Source organism: Berghia stephanieae, chromosome 3 (assembly GCF_034508935.2).
Source record: "Berghia stephanieae isolate SIO BIC M18660-M18661 chromosome 3, UCSD_Bste_1.3, whole genome shotgun sequence".
In the NCBI taxonomy this organism is placed as follows: domain Eukaryota; kingdom Metazoa; phylum Mollusca; class Gastropoda; order Nudibranchia; family Aeolidiidae; genus Berghia; species Berghia stephanieae.
Window position 1 is genome coordinate 91,926,328 of NC_088362.1, and position 16,369 is coordinate 91,942,696.

The 16,369-nt window shown below is 37.2% G+C and overlaps 2 protein-coding genes across 4 annotated transcripts in view; both read left to right on the top strand.

The window, feature by feature from the left end:
• Nucleotides 1-3,110: 3,110 nt before the first annotated feature.
• The window catches only part of LOC144968826 (uncharacterized), a 240,103-nt gene continuing 226,844 nt past the window's right edge, over nt 3,111-16,369 (top strand). For all 3 annotated transcript variants that reach the window (XR_013644658.1, XR_013644659.1, XM_078907547.1), the window contains exons 1-3: nt 3,111-3,339; nt 12,953-13,053; nt 13,244-13,355. Coding sequence is in view for 1 of the 3 variants with exons in the window: in XM_078907547.1 (XP_078763673.1) it covers nt 12,965-13,053; nt 13,244-13,355 (201 nt within the window). In the remaining 2 variants the exon portion in view is untranslated. The remainder of the gene's footprint in view (nt 3,340-12,952; nt 13,054-13,243; nt 13,356-16,369) is intronic.
• On the top strand, nt 6,469-7,961 carry LOC144969702 (uncharacterized). The gene is made up of 2 exons (XM_078908855.1): nt 6,469-6,705; nt 7,073-7,961. Exons 1-2 carry the CDS (start codon nt 6,625-6,627, stop codon nt 7,661-7,663), a joined length of 672 nt encoding a protein of 223 aa, XP_078764981.1. The 5' UTR covers nt 6,469-6,624; the 3' UTR covers nt 7,664-7,961.

Here is a 16,369-nt window from a genome sequence, read left to right on the forward strand (position 1 = left end):
GCAACTGAAATGATAACTATAGTACTAAATGTGATGCATCATTCATTCAGAAACACGGTAGTCGGTGTACGACATGTGTGTATCAATGCATCAAATGTATCATCATTAACATAATTCACATCACATATCTTTTAAAAAATCGTACTATATCCCTTGGAATCGTATCCGCGTAATTGGGTTCAAAAATCGTACTAAATACGTGAAATCGTACTGATTGGCAGGTCTGTATTATGATATAGTAGGTACTCGCCATACGCTATCTTGAGATTGAAAAGGACGACCTCAGGACCACTGTGGGCTTCATTCACCAGACCGGACTGACCATGTGACGTAACGGGAACGAAGAAGAAGAAGAAGAAGAAAAGGACGGGTAAATATGCCAAGGGTTGTGAGATTATTCTTATAGAACATGCCACACTAGTTTTGGAGAAAAAAAAAAGATAAAATATTATAGATATCGCTTTTTTTCAGCAAAAATGAATACAATAAAAGAAAAAAATCCTCATTGTTTGTCACGTGGTCATAACAATTTGACCTTGGCTCACCATATAACAATACTGTATAATTATCTGTCATTTAGGTAAAATAACTGATTTAGCAAAACAGTCCCAAAATACCAAATATCAAACCCGGTTAATTTTTTTTTTAATTTTTTTTTTTTTTTTGCCAAACTGGTAATTCTGCATTGACTTTAACCCGCCAGGTGCCTCCTCAGCTGGCTTTTTGACTCACTATAGCTCGCCTATGGAACAGCCTCGATGAAGAGGTTAGAAAGTAGCGGGCGTGCCTAGTAATTACCTGCTCGTGTTGTAGAGCGCAATAAGAATTAATTTCAGTATTATTTCCGTGTTTGGATTTATGGATCAATCTCAGTGTAATTGCCAGAGCAGATGGATTCGCTATATAAAACCAAATGTGGAATCTACAATTTACAATTAATAAATTAAAATTACTATAATCATTCATTTATACGTGTCCGTTTGGAATTACTGAAAACTTTGCACTTTAAACACATCACCGAATTAGAATGGTTTTTTTTTTTCTTCTGAATTTTCAGAATTTCAATCAACCAATAAATTCGACACAGTTGTAAATGTGTACATAGTACGAATATTCTAAGATTGCTAGGCTACATGATGATGATGTTGTTACAAAAAAAAAAGGTGTTGGACGAGAAACGTGTACTGTGTATACGTCTATCTGCATATCTGCATATCTATTCATCCACCTATCTATCTATCTATCTATCTATCTATCTATCTATCTATCTATCTATCTATATATATATATATATATATATATATATATATATATATATATGTGTGTGTGTGTGTGTGTGTGTGTGTGTGTGTGTTAAAAATCTATCTATCCATCTATCCATCCAACCATTCATTCATCCATCCATCCATCTATCCATCCATCCATCCATCCATCCATCTATCTATCTATCTATCTATCTATCTATCTATCTATCTATCTATCTATCTATCTATCTATCTATCTATCTATCTATCTATCTATCTATCTATCTATCTATCTATCTATCTATCTATCTATCTAATAAATCTATCTATCTTATCTATCATCTAATCTATCTATCTAACCTATCTATCTACCCCCTCTCTATCTATCTATTTATCTATCTATCTATCTATCTATCTATCTATCTATCTATCTATCTATCTATCTATCTATCTATCTATCTATCTATCTATCTATCTTATCTATCTCTCTCCCTCTCTCTGTATCCATCTATCTACCTATATATCCATCTATCTATCTGTCTGATCTATCTATCTATCTATCTATCTATCTATCTATCTATCTATCTATCTATCTATCTATCTATCTATCTATCTATCTATCTATCTATCTATCTATCTATCTATCTATCTATCTATGATTAACCGAGTTGCAATTAACCGAAGTCCTGTCCACTATTGCAAGATTTTACACAAATATGATAAACTCAAACTCAAACGAGTTGTTGTAAACATTGTTCTGAGTTCACCACAGACTGAACAATTCGATTGGAATAAAAAATATATGACAGCTTTGAGGAAAGCCGACATCTTAAGATTGGATTCACTTTCAATTTTTGTTCTCAACATTTGCAAAAGTCCAAGAGATTAGCCGTGGTGAGAGTCAATAAGCTCTCACCAAACCCGTTGATCACAATGCACAGTTGCCAATCACAAAACAAAGGATATCATCGCTCAGTCTCTCCTCACAACTGGCATCATCTACCTGTTGTCTAAACCATACCCAGCCCACTTGCCTCATATCTCAGATGACCGCACAAACCCGAACTGCAAAGCCCTGCTCCCTTTTGTACCTAATAGAGTGGTGACAAACTACTGTAGCATTAAACCCCGCCCACTCTCAATTCTTCAACGTGTCATGATTTCACCCATGATGAAATCTAATCTCGAGATTTTGTTTGATTGATTCGTTTTAATTTGCCTCCTTTTGAGGTTAAAAATTTGTTGCGATTAGCCGAAGTTTGTTGCAATTAACCAGTGATTTATATAGAATTAATTCTGTTTCTTGGGAAATGTTGCGATTAACCAAAAGTTGCAATTAACCGAGTTGCGATTATTCGGAGTGGACTGTATATATACATATATATATATATATATATATATGTATATATATGTGTGTGTGTGTCTGTGTGTGTGTGTCTGTGTGTGTGTCTGTGTGTGTGTGGCAGTGTATGTGTGTGTTAAGTTACTCCGTTAAATGGCTCTATTCTCATAATTATGTCTACTTATAATCTCTTTAAAAATGCTTAGTCATTGAATAAAAAAAAAACCATACCGTATACACAGTTAAACAACTTATTGACATTTTCTTTCCTCTCAAATATCAAATGTAAGCCTTTTTGTATATTTTCAAAATCATTTTGATATTAATTGTAATTTTTTAAAGGATTAATATTAGCAATATACTTAATTAACACAATTTTTAAAAAATTAAAAGAAGTATTTCATATAGGCAGAAGAAAGCGCAGGTGCACTTTGTGCCCTCTTGACGAACGAGCACCTGTTGCTCTATTGCAGCCACATACAGGAAGTCAGTCATCCATCTTGTTCTGATGAAATATCGTTGGCTTCCATTTCAAACTGCGAACGACGAATAACACAATTTGATTTTAGCTTTCTTTCAACAGTTTGGTTTATACATTGCAATACTGTCATAACAGATTGACTTGACAGCCATAGAAATTAGGCTAGCGTAGAAATTAACCTGAATATTTAGAACAGTTATGTCATTTTACACACCAAAGTTTGTGAATTAGAAAAGCTCTCCGATTGTGGGTTGTTTTTATTGACGGAAAGGGTAAGTTCAATCTAACACTAACGCTAGAGTTAGAGTATTTATGTCACCTTTCACACTCACACCAGACTAAACTTAAACTAATCCTGTCACTCAAGTCTGTAATATTTGCTGATATGGTAATATTACATATCATGGAGAAGACTAGTCTAGTTGAAATTTGAAGTAACAATAAACAAACTTTATTTCCAGCGACAGGGGCGTATTCATTTATTCTAGAGTCTAGAAGTTGACTTAGATTGTCAGTGCTGGTCAGTTGAATTACTTTAATTTTGTCATCTAGTGGCTGAACTCCTTCCGTAGATAATTTGTATCCCAAAAATTGTATGCTTCGTTTCATAAACTGACACGTTTCCTTACAGAGTTTTAATCCTTTATTTTCCAAAATTGTCAGTACTTTGGTCTAAATTTTCCAAATGTTCCTTCTTGTTTTTGCCACTGTCTAGATAGCACGCACAAATTTTCTACACCCTTGAGTAAACATTCTAAGGTATGTTGGAAGATTCCAGGAGCCGTAGACAGTTCAAAATACTAAACGGTTGTAGCGGTTCAATCCTTTGTGGGTGTTAGTGTTTATTGTGGTATATTGTTTCGATTAATCATCCAGTTCTATTTGATTGTACGCATTAGACAAATCGAGTTCTGTATAGTATTGTCTTCCAGCAAGTTTGTACAAAATGTCATCTTTTGTTGGTAGGAGGAAGTTGTCAGTTTGTGCAATGGGGTTGACTGTAATTTTATACTCTCCACAGATTCTGATTTGTCCTGATGGTTTTTGTACAGGGACAATGGGAGTGGCCCAATTTGAAAATTCCCCTCTTTCAATCACTCTATCTATCAAGCTCTCATTGAACCTCCTCCCTTAAAGAAAATGGTAGAGTTCGTGGTGGACAAAACATGGGACAAGCATCTTTATCAATGCGAATTTTTGCTTTCATATCCTTCAAACAACCTAATTCTTCTTTGAAGATTGCCTTATGTCTTTCTAGGACAGTTTCTAAAGATGTTTCTGTTAACAAAAAAATGTTGTGCCAATCAAGGCGTAGATGCGGTAGCCAGTTTCTGCCAAGCAGTGGAGGAACGAAACCTTTAAGGATATTCTAACTTTTGTATTATATTTGTGTTATTAACAGGCACCATATTAAGCCTGTTTCTGTATTGTTGATCAATAAAGAACATTGAGTTGCAACAAATACTTCATAGAGTTATTTAATCTTCAACTACCAAAAGTGGTAATTTAGCAGATTCTCCATTGTAATTCACTTGGACCCGACTTTCAACTAATATTTCTACCTTTTGTCCAGTGTATGTTTGAAATTGTGTGTATTGGAATTTGAATAAGCACAGAATTGTTGTTTTCATCATCGTAGGTTATTCTTGTTTTCTCTTGCTGGTGTTGGTGTCGATATACAACAATTCAATATGGCAGCCTTATTACTAGGCAAACTACTGGTAAAATTATTACACTCGGCAGGGATTTGTCTTTCTGAAAGTGCTGTCCTATCTTCAAAACAAGTTCACATTCTGGTCATTGCTAGGGCCCACAAAAGTAGTGTCACTGAATGTATAATCGAAGGACAAAATATGAATATGATGCTATTAATATATATATATATATATATATATATATATATATATATATATATATATATATATTATAATATATATATATAACATTAATAATGTGCAATCCACAGTTTAAAGTAAAATCATGAAATTAAAGTGTCATTCAAAGGCTCATTTAAAAAGAAAATTAAATTAAGTAGCAGGGGAAAGTAAGTTTCACTCAATTATTTATTTTTTTCTCATCTTAATTTTCTCTGGCAGCATATTCAACATTGTCAATATCAATTTGTGGATTAAAAATTTTTTTTCTCTTTCTCTCTTTTTTTTTCATTTCTTTTTCTTGACAAGTGGAAATGTCCAACATCAAAGCTATATTCTATCCCTGACCATTTGATGGAAAATCAGTGTATACTTAGTGTCTCTCTTGGCAGATGCAGGGTACTCTATACTGGGGGAATAAACCTGTAAAATGGTGTAGTATAAAGCAGTCTGTATTAATGTTTATTATAGTTCGTTCCACAACCGGTGAGCACGTATTGACATGTATATCTTCACAACCTTCTGATGGATTTTAATAATAATTGGCTGGTACATTAGAATTGTTAGTTACTTTAAGCTGATTTTTTTGCATCAGTTACAGTACAAATTGTACACTTTGTACTTCACAAAAACAATTGTTACAATTAAAAATTATTACAGTTGGAAGCCAGAGGTGTAGCTTCCTGTTGTTATTTCTACATTTATAAAAACTGATAGCAATATGGATTAAACATGCAAATTGTCACAACAAGACAATTTACAGTATTTCTCCAGAGAGACGAAGTGCGGAATTCATATTCATAGCAGTACTAATAACTGATGGCACACAACCAGGAACTCAGAGTGGAGAAGTCAAATTAACTCACTCAACCCTAACACCGACTATATCCGTAGTTTAGCCAGGTTACTTTTACTCCATACCTATTTATTACATTTTTCTGAGGCAAATTCTAAGCGTAGTATCAAAGCTAATTTTTTTTTTTTTTTTCCATGTTGATAATTGAATAAAACTATCTATGTACATGATCATTTTGAATACATTTTTTTTCCAATTTTGAAAAGTAGCAAAAATCTCTTGGATTGAGTTAATAATTAGGATGGGGTTTTCTATTTCGGACAGACAAAATAGCTCTCTCAGCTCAATGACTTCTATTTGCCGCACATCGAGCGTAATTGTGAAACTAAATGTTGCATATATTGCAAACACCATTCATCTTAATACTTGTCCATTGTAACATTTTATTTGTGTGTTTGGCCTTGATTTATGGGCCCTATTTTATTTTTTTCTTGATTTATGGGCCCTATTCCATTGTCCCATTCTGGACACCCTGTGTTCCAATTCAGACCCCCCTTTTAGAAGTAAGACAACTCATATTTCAATTTATTTACATTGTTACCATTACACTGTCCCCACAGGAATATGCGGCCGCATCGCACCCGATGCGGCCGCATCCTGAGGCCTTCCGCATCCGATTCCGCATCCGTTAGCCAAAAAAATAAATAAATAAAAAAATTAGCTCTTTTTTGCCGAAAATTTTGGCCTTGTATTTTCGTTTTCAAAGAAAACCGGCGTTTGGTTATCCTATTAAAGCAGAGGTAGCCCACTCTAAAGTGCCATATTGTGACTCACTCCAATACCTGGCCGGCCTGTCTGCAGATATCAGAATACAAATTAAAGCAGAAATGGACTTCATCTCTGAAAAGTGCAAAGTCTTTGTGCACGCAACAGACTTGTTTCAAAGTCAATCAACAGTTGCTGTCAAGGTAAGGCGCTTTCATTTCAGCAGGTCTATTTTGCCTATAACACATAATTATGCATGTATTGCTTTTTTAAGACTTTTTTTTGTATTTCCTCTGTTGTATAGTATCAACTCAGTCCAGTCTAAGATTTAACACATCACTCCTCCCTCTTTGAGTTTAAAAAAAAATCGTTACTCTAGTCATAATGGTCGTCATTGCCTTAATCACAGGAAACTATATTTAACACATAAAGTCTGATCAAAGTTGCCTGTGTTCTTACCACCAATAAAATCATCACTTTCATTCTATTTTATACTTCTTGTAAGCCAGCCAACAATCATACTCATGATTCCGTTTTTCTCTCTCTCTTTCTTCTATTTTTCAAATCCAGGCATGGTCCAAACTTGAAAGTTTGCAGTACTCCTTTAGAAGCTGTGGAGTCAGCATGAGGGAAGCATCTAAGCATTTCCCAGAAGACCTGCCCTCAAAGGACAAATTGGCTCTGCAGGACCGATACTGCCAAGCTGTCTCTTCAGTGTCAGAAAAGGTTGATAAGTATATGACCCCAGATGGCCAACCAGCAGTTGAATTTCTACAGCAAATTCAATTTTTTGATCCAACTCGACTGGTGACATTTGACTTTAACAAAGACCGTTTACAGAGTGCTCTGCCTGGTTTGTCTGCTGTTCCAGAGAGTGAGTTTCACTGGTACAGGGAAACTGCGGGACCACAAGCTGTTAAAGTGTCTGGGGGGTTGCCAGTGGACCTCACCATATTCTGGAACAGCAAGGCAGATGAGTTGCCTCAGCTGTCAAAATGTGCACGAAAGTATATTTATGCTCTTGTGAATTCAGCTGATGCAGAGCGAAGTTTTTCATTGTACAACCTGGTCTTTTCAGACCGCAGACGATCTTTGAGTGAGGATAACCTCAAGGGTCTTGTTTTCATGTTTTATAACAATTTTATTGATTCTCTGTTGTAAGTCGTACATGTAATATTTCTTAAATTTCTTTTTAGCTTTAGACAACCATTTAATAAATTACAAAATGACATCCAACTCAAAATACAATTTTATGTCTGAGTTATTCTCACCACCCTGTTGCATGCCTAAACGTTATCACCAGTGTTGTGATTAGATTTAGTTAGTCATTAATATTGTTGTCATCGTATTGTGAATTAATGTTGATTTGATTTACTTGTTCTCTCAGCTTATAAATTTACATTACCACGTTACAAAATGTCGGATGTTTGGCATAATTTATGGCATAATGTTGGATTTTTGGCATAATTTATGGCATAATTTGGCCTTTTTTTGGCATAATATTGGCATAATTTTGCCCCAAAAATGGCATAATTCCGCGGGGACAGATTACAATACTTAAGTATAACATTAAATGTGTTACTATGCCATAAATGTCCATTACAAATCTTTACCAAATTTATCTATTATTTTTTATATTAGGTTTGAGTCTATAATGTTTATACATTTGTTTATTGAAATGTTGTTGCATAATTGTCAAAAGTAAACTCTTAAAGGGAGATAATGGTACGGGCACATTTTATATTCAGGGCTGAGAATCTCCTACCTGAAGGTGGATTTCCGCCTAAATGGTGCAGTGATGCCAAAACTCCGGTTTGACCGGAAAAAACTCCGGTCTGGAGCAAAAAATTCCGGGCTGCGGGCAACTTCCGTCAAATTCCGGTGAAGTCAATTTGTTCCAAGGATACCCCCCCCCCCCCCCTTTCCAACCACCACATCATCATTATTGCCACTAGTATTACAACCATCATCACTACCACTACTACTGCAACCACCACCACCACATCATCACTATCACTGCTACTACAACCACCACCACCACCACATCATCATCAGTACCACAACTACTACTGCAACCACCACCACCACATCATCATTACTACCACTACCACAATCACCATTGCAACCACCACCACCACATCATCATCACTACCACTACTATTACAACTACCACCACCACCACATCATCATCACTACTGCTACTACTACAACCACGGCACCACATCACTACCATTACTACTACACCACCACCGCCATATCATCACCACTACCATTACTAATACAACCACCACCACCTCATCATCACTACCACCACTACTACAAGCACCACAACCACATCGTCATCACTACAACTACTGCAACCACCACCTACACCACATCATCATCACTGCAACTACCACTACAACTACCACATCATCACTACCACTACTATCACAACCATTACCACCACCACTGCATCATCATTACCACTACTACTACAACCACCACCACCACATCATCACTACAACTACTCCTACATCCACCTCCACCACATCATCATTACCACTACTACTACAACCACCACCACCACATCACCACTACCACTACTACTACAACCAACACCACCACATCGTCGTTACCACTACTACTACAACCACCACCACCACATCATCATCACTACCACTACTACTACAACCACCACCACCACATCATCATTACCACTACTACAACCACCCCCACCACATCATCATTACCACTACTACTACAACCACCACCACCACATCATCATTAGTAGTAGGCATCCCTCCGTCTCAAGAGACGATAGTTTGTGCCCTGTATGTCTTTTAGTCTCATCAGTCTTGTTGAGAGCAACGACGGGTGTGACTGAGCAGACCAATCCTTGCATGGCAATCTCTACCGCAGTTGTTGCACACGTAGTTTGACTGTGTGTTTCGTATTTGGATCTGCTGCCTCTCTTTCCTCCTTGCTCTCCTCTCCTCAAACTTCTTCTTTCTCCTCTCCTCACCCCTCTTCACTCCCTCCATCACCGCATATCTCCAGCCGCTGCGGTCGTCAGCAAGCGACTCCCATTGAGTCGATGCCTGTCAATTTCATTTCTCGTTTGCAGACATCATAGAAGCACAGCTGGACGGTCAGTTGGTCGCCGTCCAGAAGCTAGTTCACCGTACATGATGTCTTTGGGTATGCATCCATCGTCCATCCTGTGTACGTGACCAAGCCATCGCAAACGTCGCTGGCAGAGCATGAGATGCATACTGAGGGAGTTCGCTCTTTCTAGCACTGCATTGTTAGTGAGTCTGTCCTGCCACCTGATGCAGAGAATTCGTCGTAGACAGCGAATGTGGAAGTTTTCCAGGTGGCTTTCATGTCTGGCATATGTTGTCCAGGATTCACTGCCATACAGTAGGCTACTGAGTACACATGCCTGGTATACTCTGAGTTTGGTGTTCAAAGTGAGTTGGTTGTTTGTCCACACTCTCTTGCTCAGTTGTGCGCTTGTCTAATTCTGCATCAAGTGAGAGGTTGCTGGTGATGGTTGTGCCCAGGTATGTGAAGTGATCAGTGACTTCTAGCTCCTCGTTGTCAATGTAAATTGCTGGTATAGAAGGGACATCCTGACACATTACATTTGTTTTCTTGATGCTGATCGTCAGCCCGAATTCCCTGCATGCGTGGGAAAACCTGTCCATCAGCCGCTGAAGGTCTTCCTCGGTATGCGCACATAGAGCTGCATCATCTGCAAATAGCATTTCCCTTATGAGGACTGTGCGGACCTTGGTCTTTGCTCTCAGCCGTGCCATATTGAACAGCTTCCCATCACTTCTGGTGTGTAAGTGGACTCCTTCTGGCCACTCTTTGAATGCAAACTTAAGCAGTATGGAGAAAAATATGCCAAACAAAGTCGGTGCGAGGACACAGCTTTGTTTCATGCCGCTGCGCATAGGGAAGGGTTCAGAGGCTCCACCATCGTAGCTGATGGTGCCCTTCATGTCGTCGTGGAAGGAAGCAATGATGCTAAGCTGCTGAGGAGGACAGCCAATCTTCTTTAGCAGTTGGAAAAGGCCCTTTCTGCTAACAAGGTCAAATGCATCTATCTATATCTATCTATCTATCTGTCTATTTATCTAACTATCTATCTATCTATCTATCTATCTATCTATCTATCTATCTACTGATTATCTACCAATTCCTAGTCATCTACCTTCTTAGCTATCTCTCTTTGTGTCTACTCATCCACTTATTTATCCATTCATATCCATATAGACCCAGCTATCACCCTGCTGTTTACTCGCCCTCTCTCAATCCCCCCCCCCCTTTCTCTCTCTCTCTCTCTCTCTCTCTCTCTCTCTCTCTCTCTCTCTCTCTCTCTCTCTCTCTCTCTCTCTCTCTCTCTTTCTCTCTCTCTCAAGTCCACTCCCCCCCCCCTTTTTTTTTTCTCTATCTTTCTTTCTGTCTGTCTATCTATCTGTTTTTCTTTCTATCTATCTTTCTATCTATCTCTCTATCTATCTATCTATCTATCTATCTATCTATCTATCTATCTATCTATCTATTTATTTATTTCTCTGTATATTCTACTTTACTATCACATTTCTAGCCGGCCGTTCGTCTTTTTTGTTTGTATTTCCTTCGTGAAGATTCGACCGCCGCTCATTCAACAACCCCCCCCCCCCCACCCTCACCCCACCCCTTCCGCTGTGACTTCTTCACCTCGCCCCCTCCACCGCCCCCTACTGTTCCACTACGGCTTTCTCTACTACACTTTCCTACTCACTTCATCTCTTTTCAACTACTACTACTACCACTACTGCTACTACTACTACTACTACTACTACTACTACTACTACTACTACTACTACTACTACTACTACTACTACTACTACTACTACTACTACTACTACTACTACTACTATGTATTTTATCTTCCATTATTTTCTGGTAAGTTCTGTTCCCTCATCGCTGACCTTTTCTTATCAATCGATTCACCCCCCTGGAGCACCCAACCCTCTACCCACGCCACGCTAACATTTCATTCATACTCCAACCACCATTGAGTACAGACGACACAAGTTTTTTTGCATTATATTTTATTTGTTTTCCACGTTAATTCGTGTATTGTTGTGCTGACGAAGGGTTTGTACCCAAAACGTCCATTGTCTGGTTTATTCCCATACGAAGCCTCTCCATTTTCACTCTTTCGTTAGTATTTTACGATCACCGGCTTCAGGCAGCCCTACCGTTTTCTACCACTTTATGAACACCACTAAAACTATCAATACAGTGGAACCTCCCGATTACGACACCTCCGAATAGTGACAACCTCCTGATAACGACATTGACCCCTGGTCCCGATTTTTTTCTATTTAAGTTTAAGATCAGTAAAAGAATCCTCCAAATAATGACGCACTTTTTGATAAAACCTCCGAATAACGACATCATTTTGGTGATTTTCTGCAGTTTTCGTAGATATCTGATACTAAATATACCGAGTATGAGTACTCAAAGTTTATAAAAACGATTCCTGCTTGAACAAATGAGAACACAGCTTTTGAAACGCAAATATTTGAAATGCTCATCCCAATGGAGGACAAAGTATCTGCTATCATTTCCAGCGCCAAATGTCAAACAGTAATAGAGGATTATTTCAAGCCAAACAAGTCTTGATGTTCATAACAAAATAACAAGGATGATGAACCTTTTTTTTACATTTTTAATGGATAGAGAGAAACAAAAATAGAAGGAAAAAGAAAACAGAAAGAAAACCAAACATTTTTAATGCGGCCATGTGTTCCATTGTATTCAAACATCTGTTCACATGCCGGTCCCCAGCCTGGATAAACTACAGAGGGAAAATGGTACTGTTGTGGCGTGGTTAATAAAAACTGGTCCTGCGGGTCTTACGCCCACTTTGTCGGCCATCTTGGAAACCTCTAAATAACGACACCTCCGGATAACTACATAAAAACTTGGTCCCGTGGCATGTCGTTATCGGGAGGTTCCACTGTACTTCTTTGACTACTTTTCATATTACATGTTGAAACTGGCATATCATTTGAAGAGACTTTTTAGAAACAAAAAGTATTTCTAAATATTATATTTACTTCCTCCCTCCTTTATCTGTCTCATAATCACACACAAACACACACACACACACACACACACACACACACACACACACACACAAACTCAAAGCACATAATAAACCCGTGAAAAAATGATATTAAAGTTATTTGAAAATGGTTTTTATAGAAAGTTGATGCATAGGTAAATGTAATATAAGCATAAACGATTGATTTCAGAAGAAAATATTTTAATTTCCTAGGTCGTAATTTTGACTCTGAAATTTTGCTGGACATTGGACCATATTGTATCACAATAGATATCTGAGTGTGACAACTGTCTGCCACAAATAAAGAGTTGATCACAATTTTTTCTTCCATTTTTGAACAGGAATTCTTCATAATGACAAGATCAAGAAATTTTTCTGACGCTGTTAGAAGGCTGAGTGAGAAGAATAAACGCTTGATAGACATTGTCAAAGAAGTTGCTGAGTAAGAAAATAACTTATTGCTCTCTTGTAATGTAATTTTTAAAAAATATGATTCTGAGAATTACATACCATACACTATCTGCTAAGTTATCCATGCTATTTTAAATTTATTATTGTGACTGCAACCGATGTCAAAAATGTAAATTATAATAGGACTTTGATTTATTTGTGTGAATTATTTCTACTGACAGGATCAATGTTGAGTTGCTGGAAATCTGTCTGATTGTTGAGGACAACCCTTCTGCTAAGAGAGAGTTGACTAAACTTGCCAGATTGGTACAGTCTGTTCAATTTGAACTGGAGGTAATTGTCTCATCGACTCAAATAAACATTTTAGTGATTGTTATCCGACAACAACAGTCCACTATAGTCAATATTCTGTTTGGTGTAAGACTGACACCATGATATATATAGATAATATGTAGTATATATACTATGATGATAATACTTTGATGCAAACTGACTCATATTTTCATTAATACACTCCAGCACAGTTTCCTCGAACTCCTCGGGACATTCCAAAAACATTGAGGAAACCATAGTTCGAGGAAACCGTACATTGTCATAACGTTTGATGGGGAGAGGTTTTTGGGGGGTGGGGCAATATGGCTCAGCGGTATGGTCTTTGCTCCGTATCCGAAAGATACCTAGTTCGAATATCCACCATTTGTTGTCATGTTATTTGGCTGTCAGCTAGCCATCTCTCACTCACTCAATTTGCGGCGCTGTGCTGCAGCTGACACTGGGGTTATTTCAGTCTTCCTTTTTAATAAATAGACCTGTAAATGAGCTCTATAAAAATTGACTGAAACTCTTCGACAAACTGAAGATTCAATTATTTTTTTTTTTTAAATAAGGGCATCATTGGAGAGGAGAGTGATAAATACAATATATCAAAATAGTGGGTGTTATTTCTTACTGGAAGTATGACTGCCATAATTTGATGTAGAAGGAATGCTAAATAAGCATGTCATTCATATAGGTAAAGATGACTTCATCAAAGTCATATTCCTGCCTCTGGAATTTTTTTGACATAGAAAAATAATCACCATTATCATCTTTAACTTCTAGCCATGACCAATTGAATTTATTCCTCACGGGACTCACATCTTTATCGATGCTCGACAAGTCTGAATTGCGATCCACGAACAGCTCAGCCATTGTGAGAACATTAGAATAATGTAGCAATGAGCAAACTTGATTTTCAATCAGTAAATGACAGAGAAAAAAAAAACTTAAATAAATATGACTTCAGGCCAATACACTGAATTATTAAGTAGAGGTGAATTATCAAGAAGAAACTTCGACAGGCGTAGCGGAAAAATTCAAAGAATCGAAATGAAGGTAAATCGCCACAAAACAGCAAGCTCGCTTGGGCTTGAGCAAAACAATGCCAGAAAACGTCCTGATTTGCACGGGAATGAATTAGGCTACTTACCATTGTTCCTTATGATCAGGTACTCAATCAGTGAAGAAACGGTCAACCAGTTTGTTTACAACGTGAGGCAATCGAAATGTGCTTGTAGCAATCTATCCTACCTTTCGATTTGAAGATGTCTACATAACGGACTTGCGGCATTCGCAATTTACTTTATCATAGTTTTGAGACTCAAAGGGTAAATGTGGTCAATTTTGGCTTAGATGAAACAGTGAAAATTATCGCTCGGTGGCTCAGTTAAAATTGGCTACAGTTGGGATCACGACAGATTGGAAAGTGAAAAAATAATTTAACGAAGGATGTGTGAAAATACCCAGGGAAGTGTTCAGACACGACTTTTATAAAAAGCGTCGCTTTGTCTTGGCAATATATACATCGTTAATATAAACGGTCCCCATGAGCTTTGCGTAGCGCTGTGGAACACTCCTAATTATTTTACGGTCATTCGACTACGATTTGTGAATTCTTTCTTTTTTTTATTTCTTTCTTTCTTTCTTTCCTTTTTTAAATATTTGAATTTGACAAATTGACTGATTTCAGTTAATTGACTGAGAATTTACAGGTCTAAATAAATCATAGGTCAAATTTCCGCACGGGGATGAATAAAGGGAACTTTATTATTATTTACTTTATTGATATGTTACAAGGGTATGTGTGTGTGTGTGTGTGTGTGTGTGTGTGTGTTTGAAGGGGGGAGGGGGGTTAGAGATTGCTGTATCACAACATTTCTTTACCACCATAACCTACTATCAGCAAGTCATGGCTCATGGAATTGAACTTTGTACTAATGGCGAAGTGAGCAGAGAGATGTGAGTGGCTGTGTGTGAATGCGTGTGTATATACTGCATACCCACACATGCCGTATAGATAGATGCACACAATATACTCATAAGTAACTGACAATATCACAGTTAGTCATCAGTAGTCTAAATCACCGGGCGCTATTTTAAAAAAAACAACTTTTAATTCATTTTTTAACGTTGGCTGGGTGAAATTAGTTCAAGGAAACCGAGTTTGAGGAAGGAGTGGAATGATAACAAAGAATAATAAGAAAAAAATTCGGGACATTCAAATGAGTTTGAGGAAACTGTGTTGGATTGTACTCTATTCAATTGTCTATATTTTCAATTATTTTAAGTAGGATCCATAAATTCTTGTCAAATAAAAAAAATAAAAAGCTGAACTATTCAAATGGTTGTTATTGTTTTATACGATACAAAGTTTTTATTTATTTACAGTTTTTTCACCACATGCATTACTTAGGTCAAAGCTCCAATTTTTATATTTAAAAACACTAAAAATTGATTCTTTTTATCTTTGACAAACATAGCTGTAATGCTAGTCGCTAAATTAGTACAATAGTACTCATTTCAAATTCTGGTTCCCCCCCCCCCCCCCCCCCCAAAAAAAAAAAAAAAAAAGAACTCTCAATGACTCATGCTACGGCAAAAATATATTTTGAGATTTTATGTAAATAAAATAAAGGATCAGATTTGTAGGAAAAAATTTCAAAGGGTTTTGTGATCATAGTTGCCATTCTGATTATACTCTTGCTCCAGGAAAATGCCATCTCTCAGCTAGGGAGCCAGTCTGGTTAAGTAACTATTATAAAGTTATCGCTTCTGCAGGCAAAATTGAGTTTTTGTGTGTGTGTGTTTTTTGTTTTTTTCTAGTAGTCACAATCTACATGTTAGCTCTTCAAGGCTTGGACTTGGAGGGGAATAACTAGGATTTCTACCTTGGTCTTGTAATTTAATCAGCGATTGCCTCCAAGACAAGTCTCAACTAATCAGCTTTTAGAGGAAGAGGAATAAAGGGAGATGAGAAGAAAAGGAGGAGAGAGAGAGAGAGAGAGAGAGAGAGAGAGAGAGAGAGAGAG

What these genes read in the sequence shown, in the direction of transcription:
- LOC144969702 (XM_078908855.1), top strand. Translation starts at nt 6,625, where the DNA reads ATGGACTTCATCTCTGAAAAGTGCAAAGTCTTTGTGCACGCAACAGAC. An exon ending in AATCAACAGTTGCTGTCAAG is followed by an intron (nt 6,706 to 7,072) that starts GTAAGGCGCTTT and finishes TTTCAAATCCAG; the next exon opens with GCATGGTCCAAACTTGAAAG.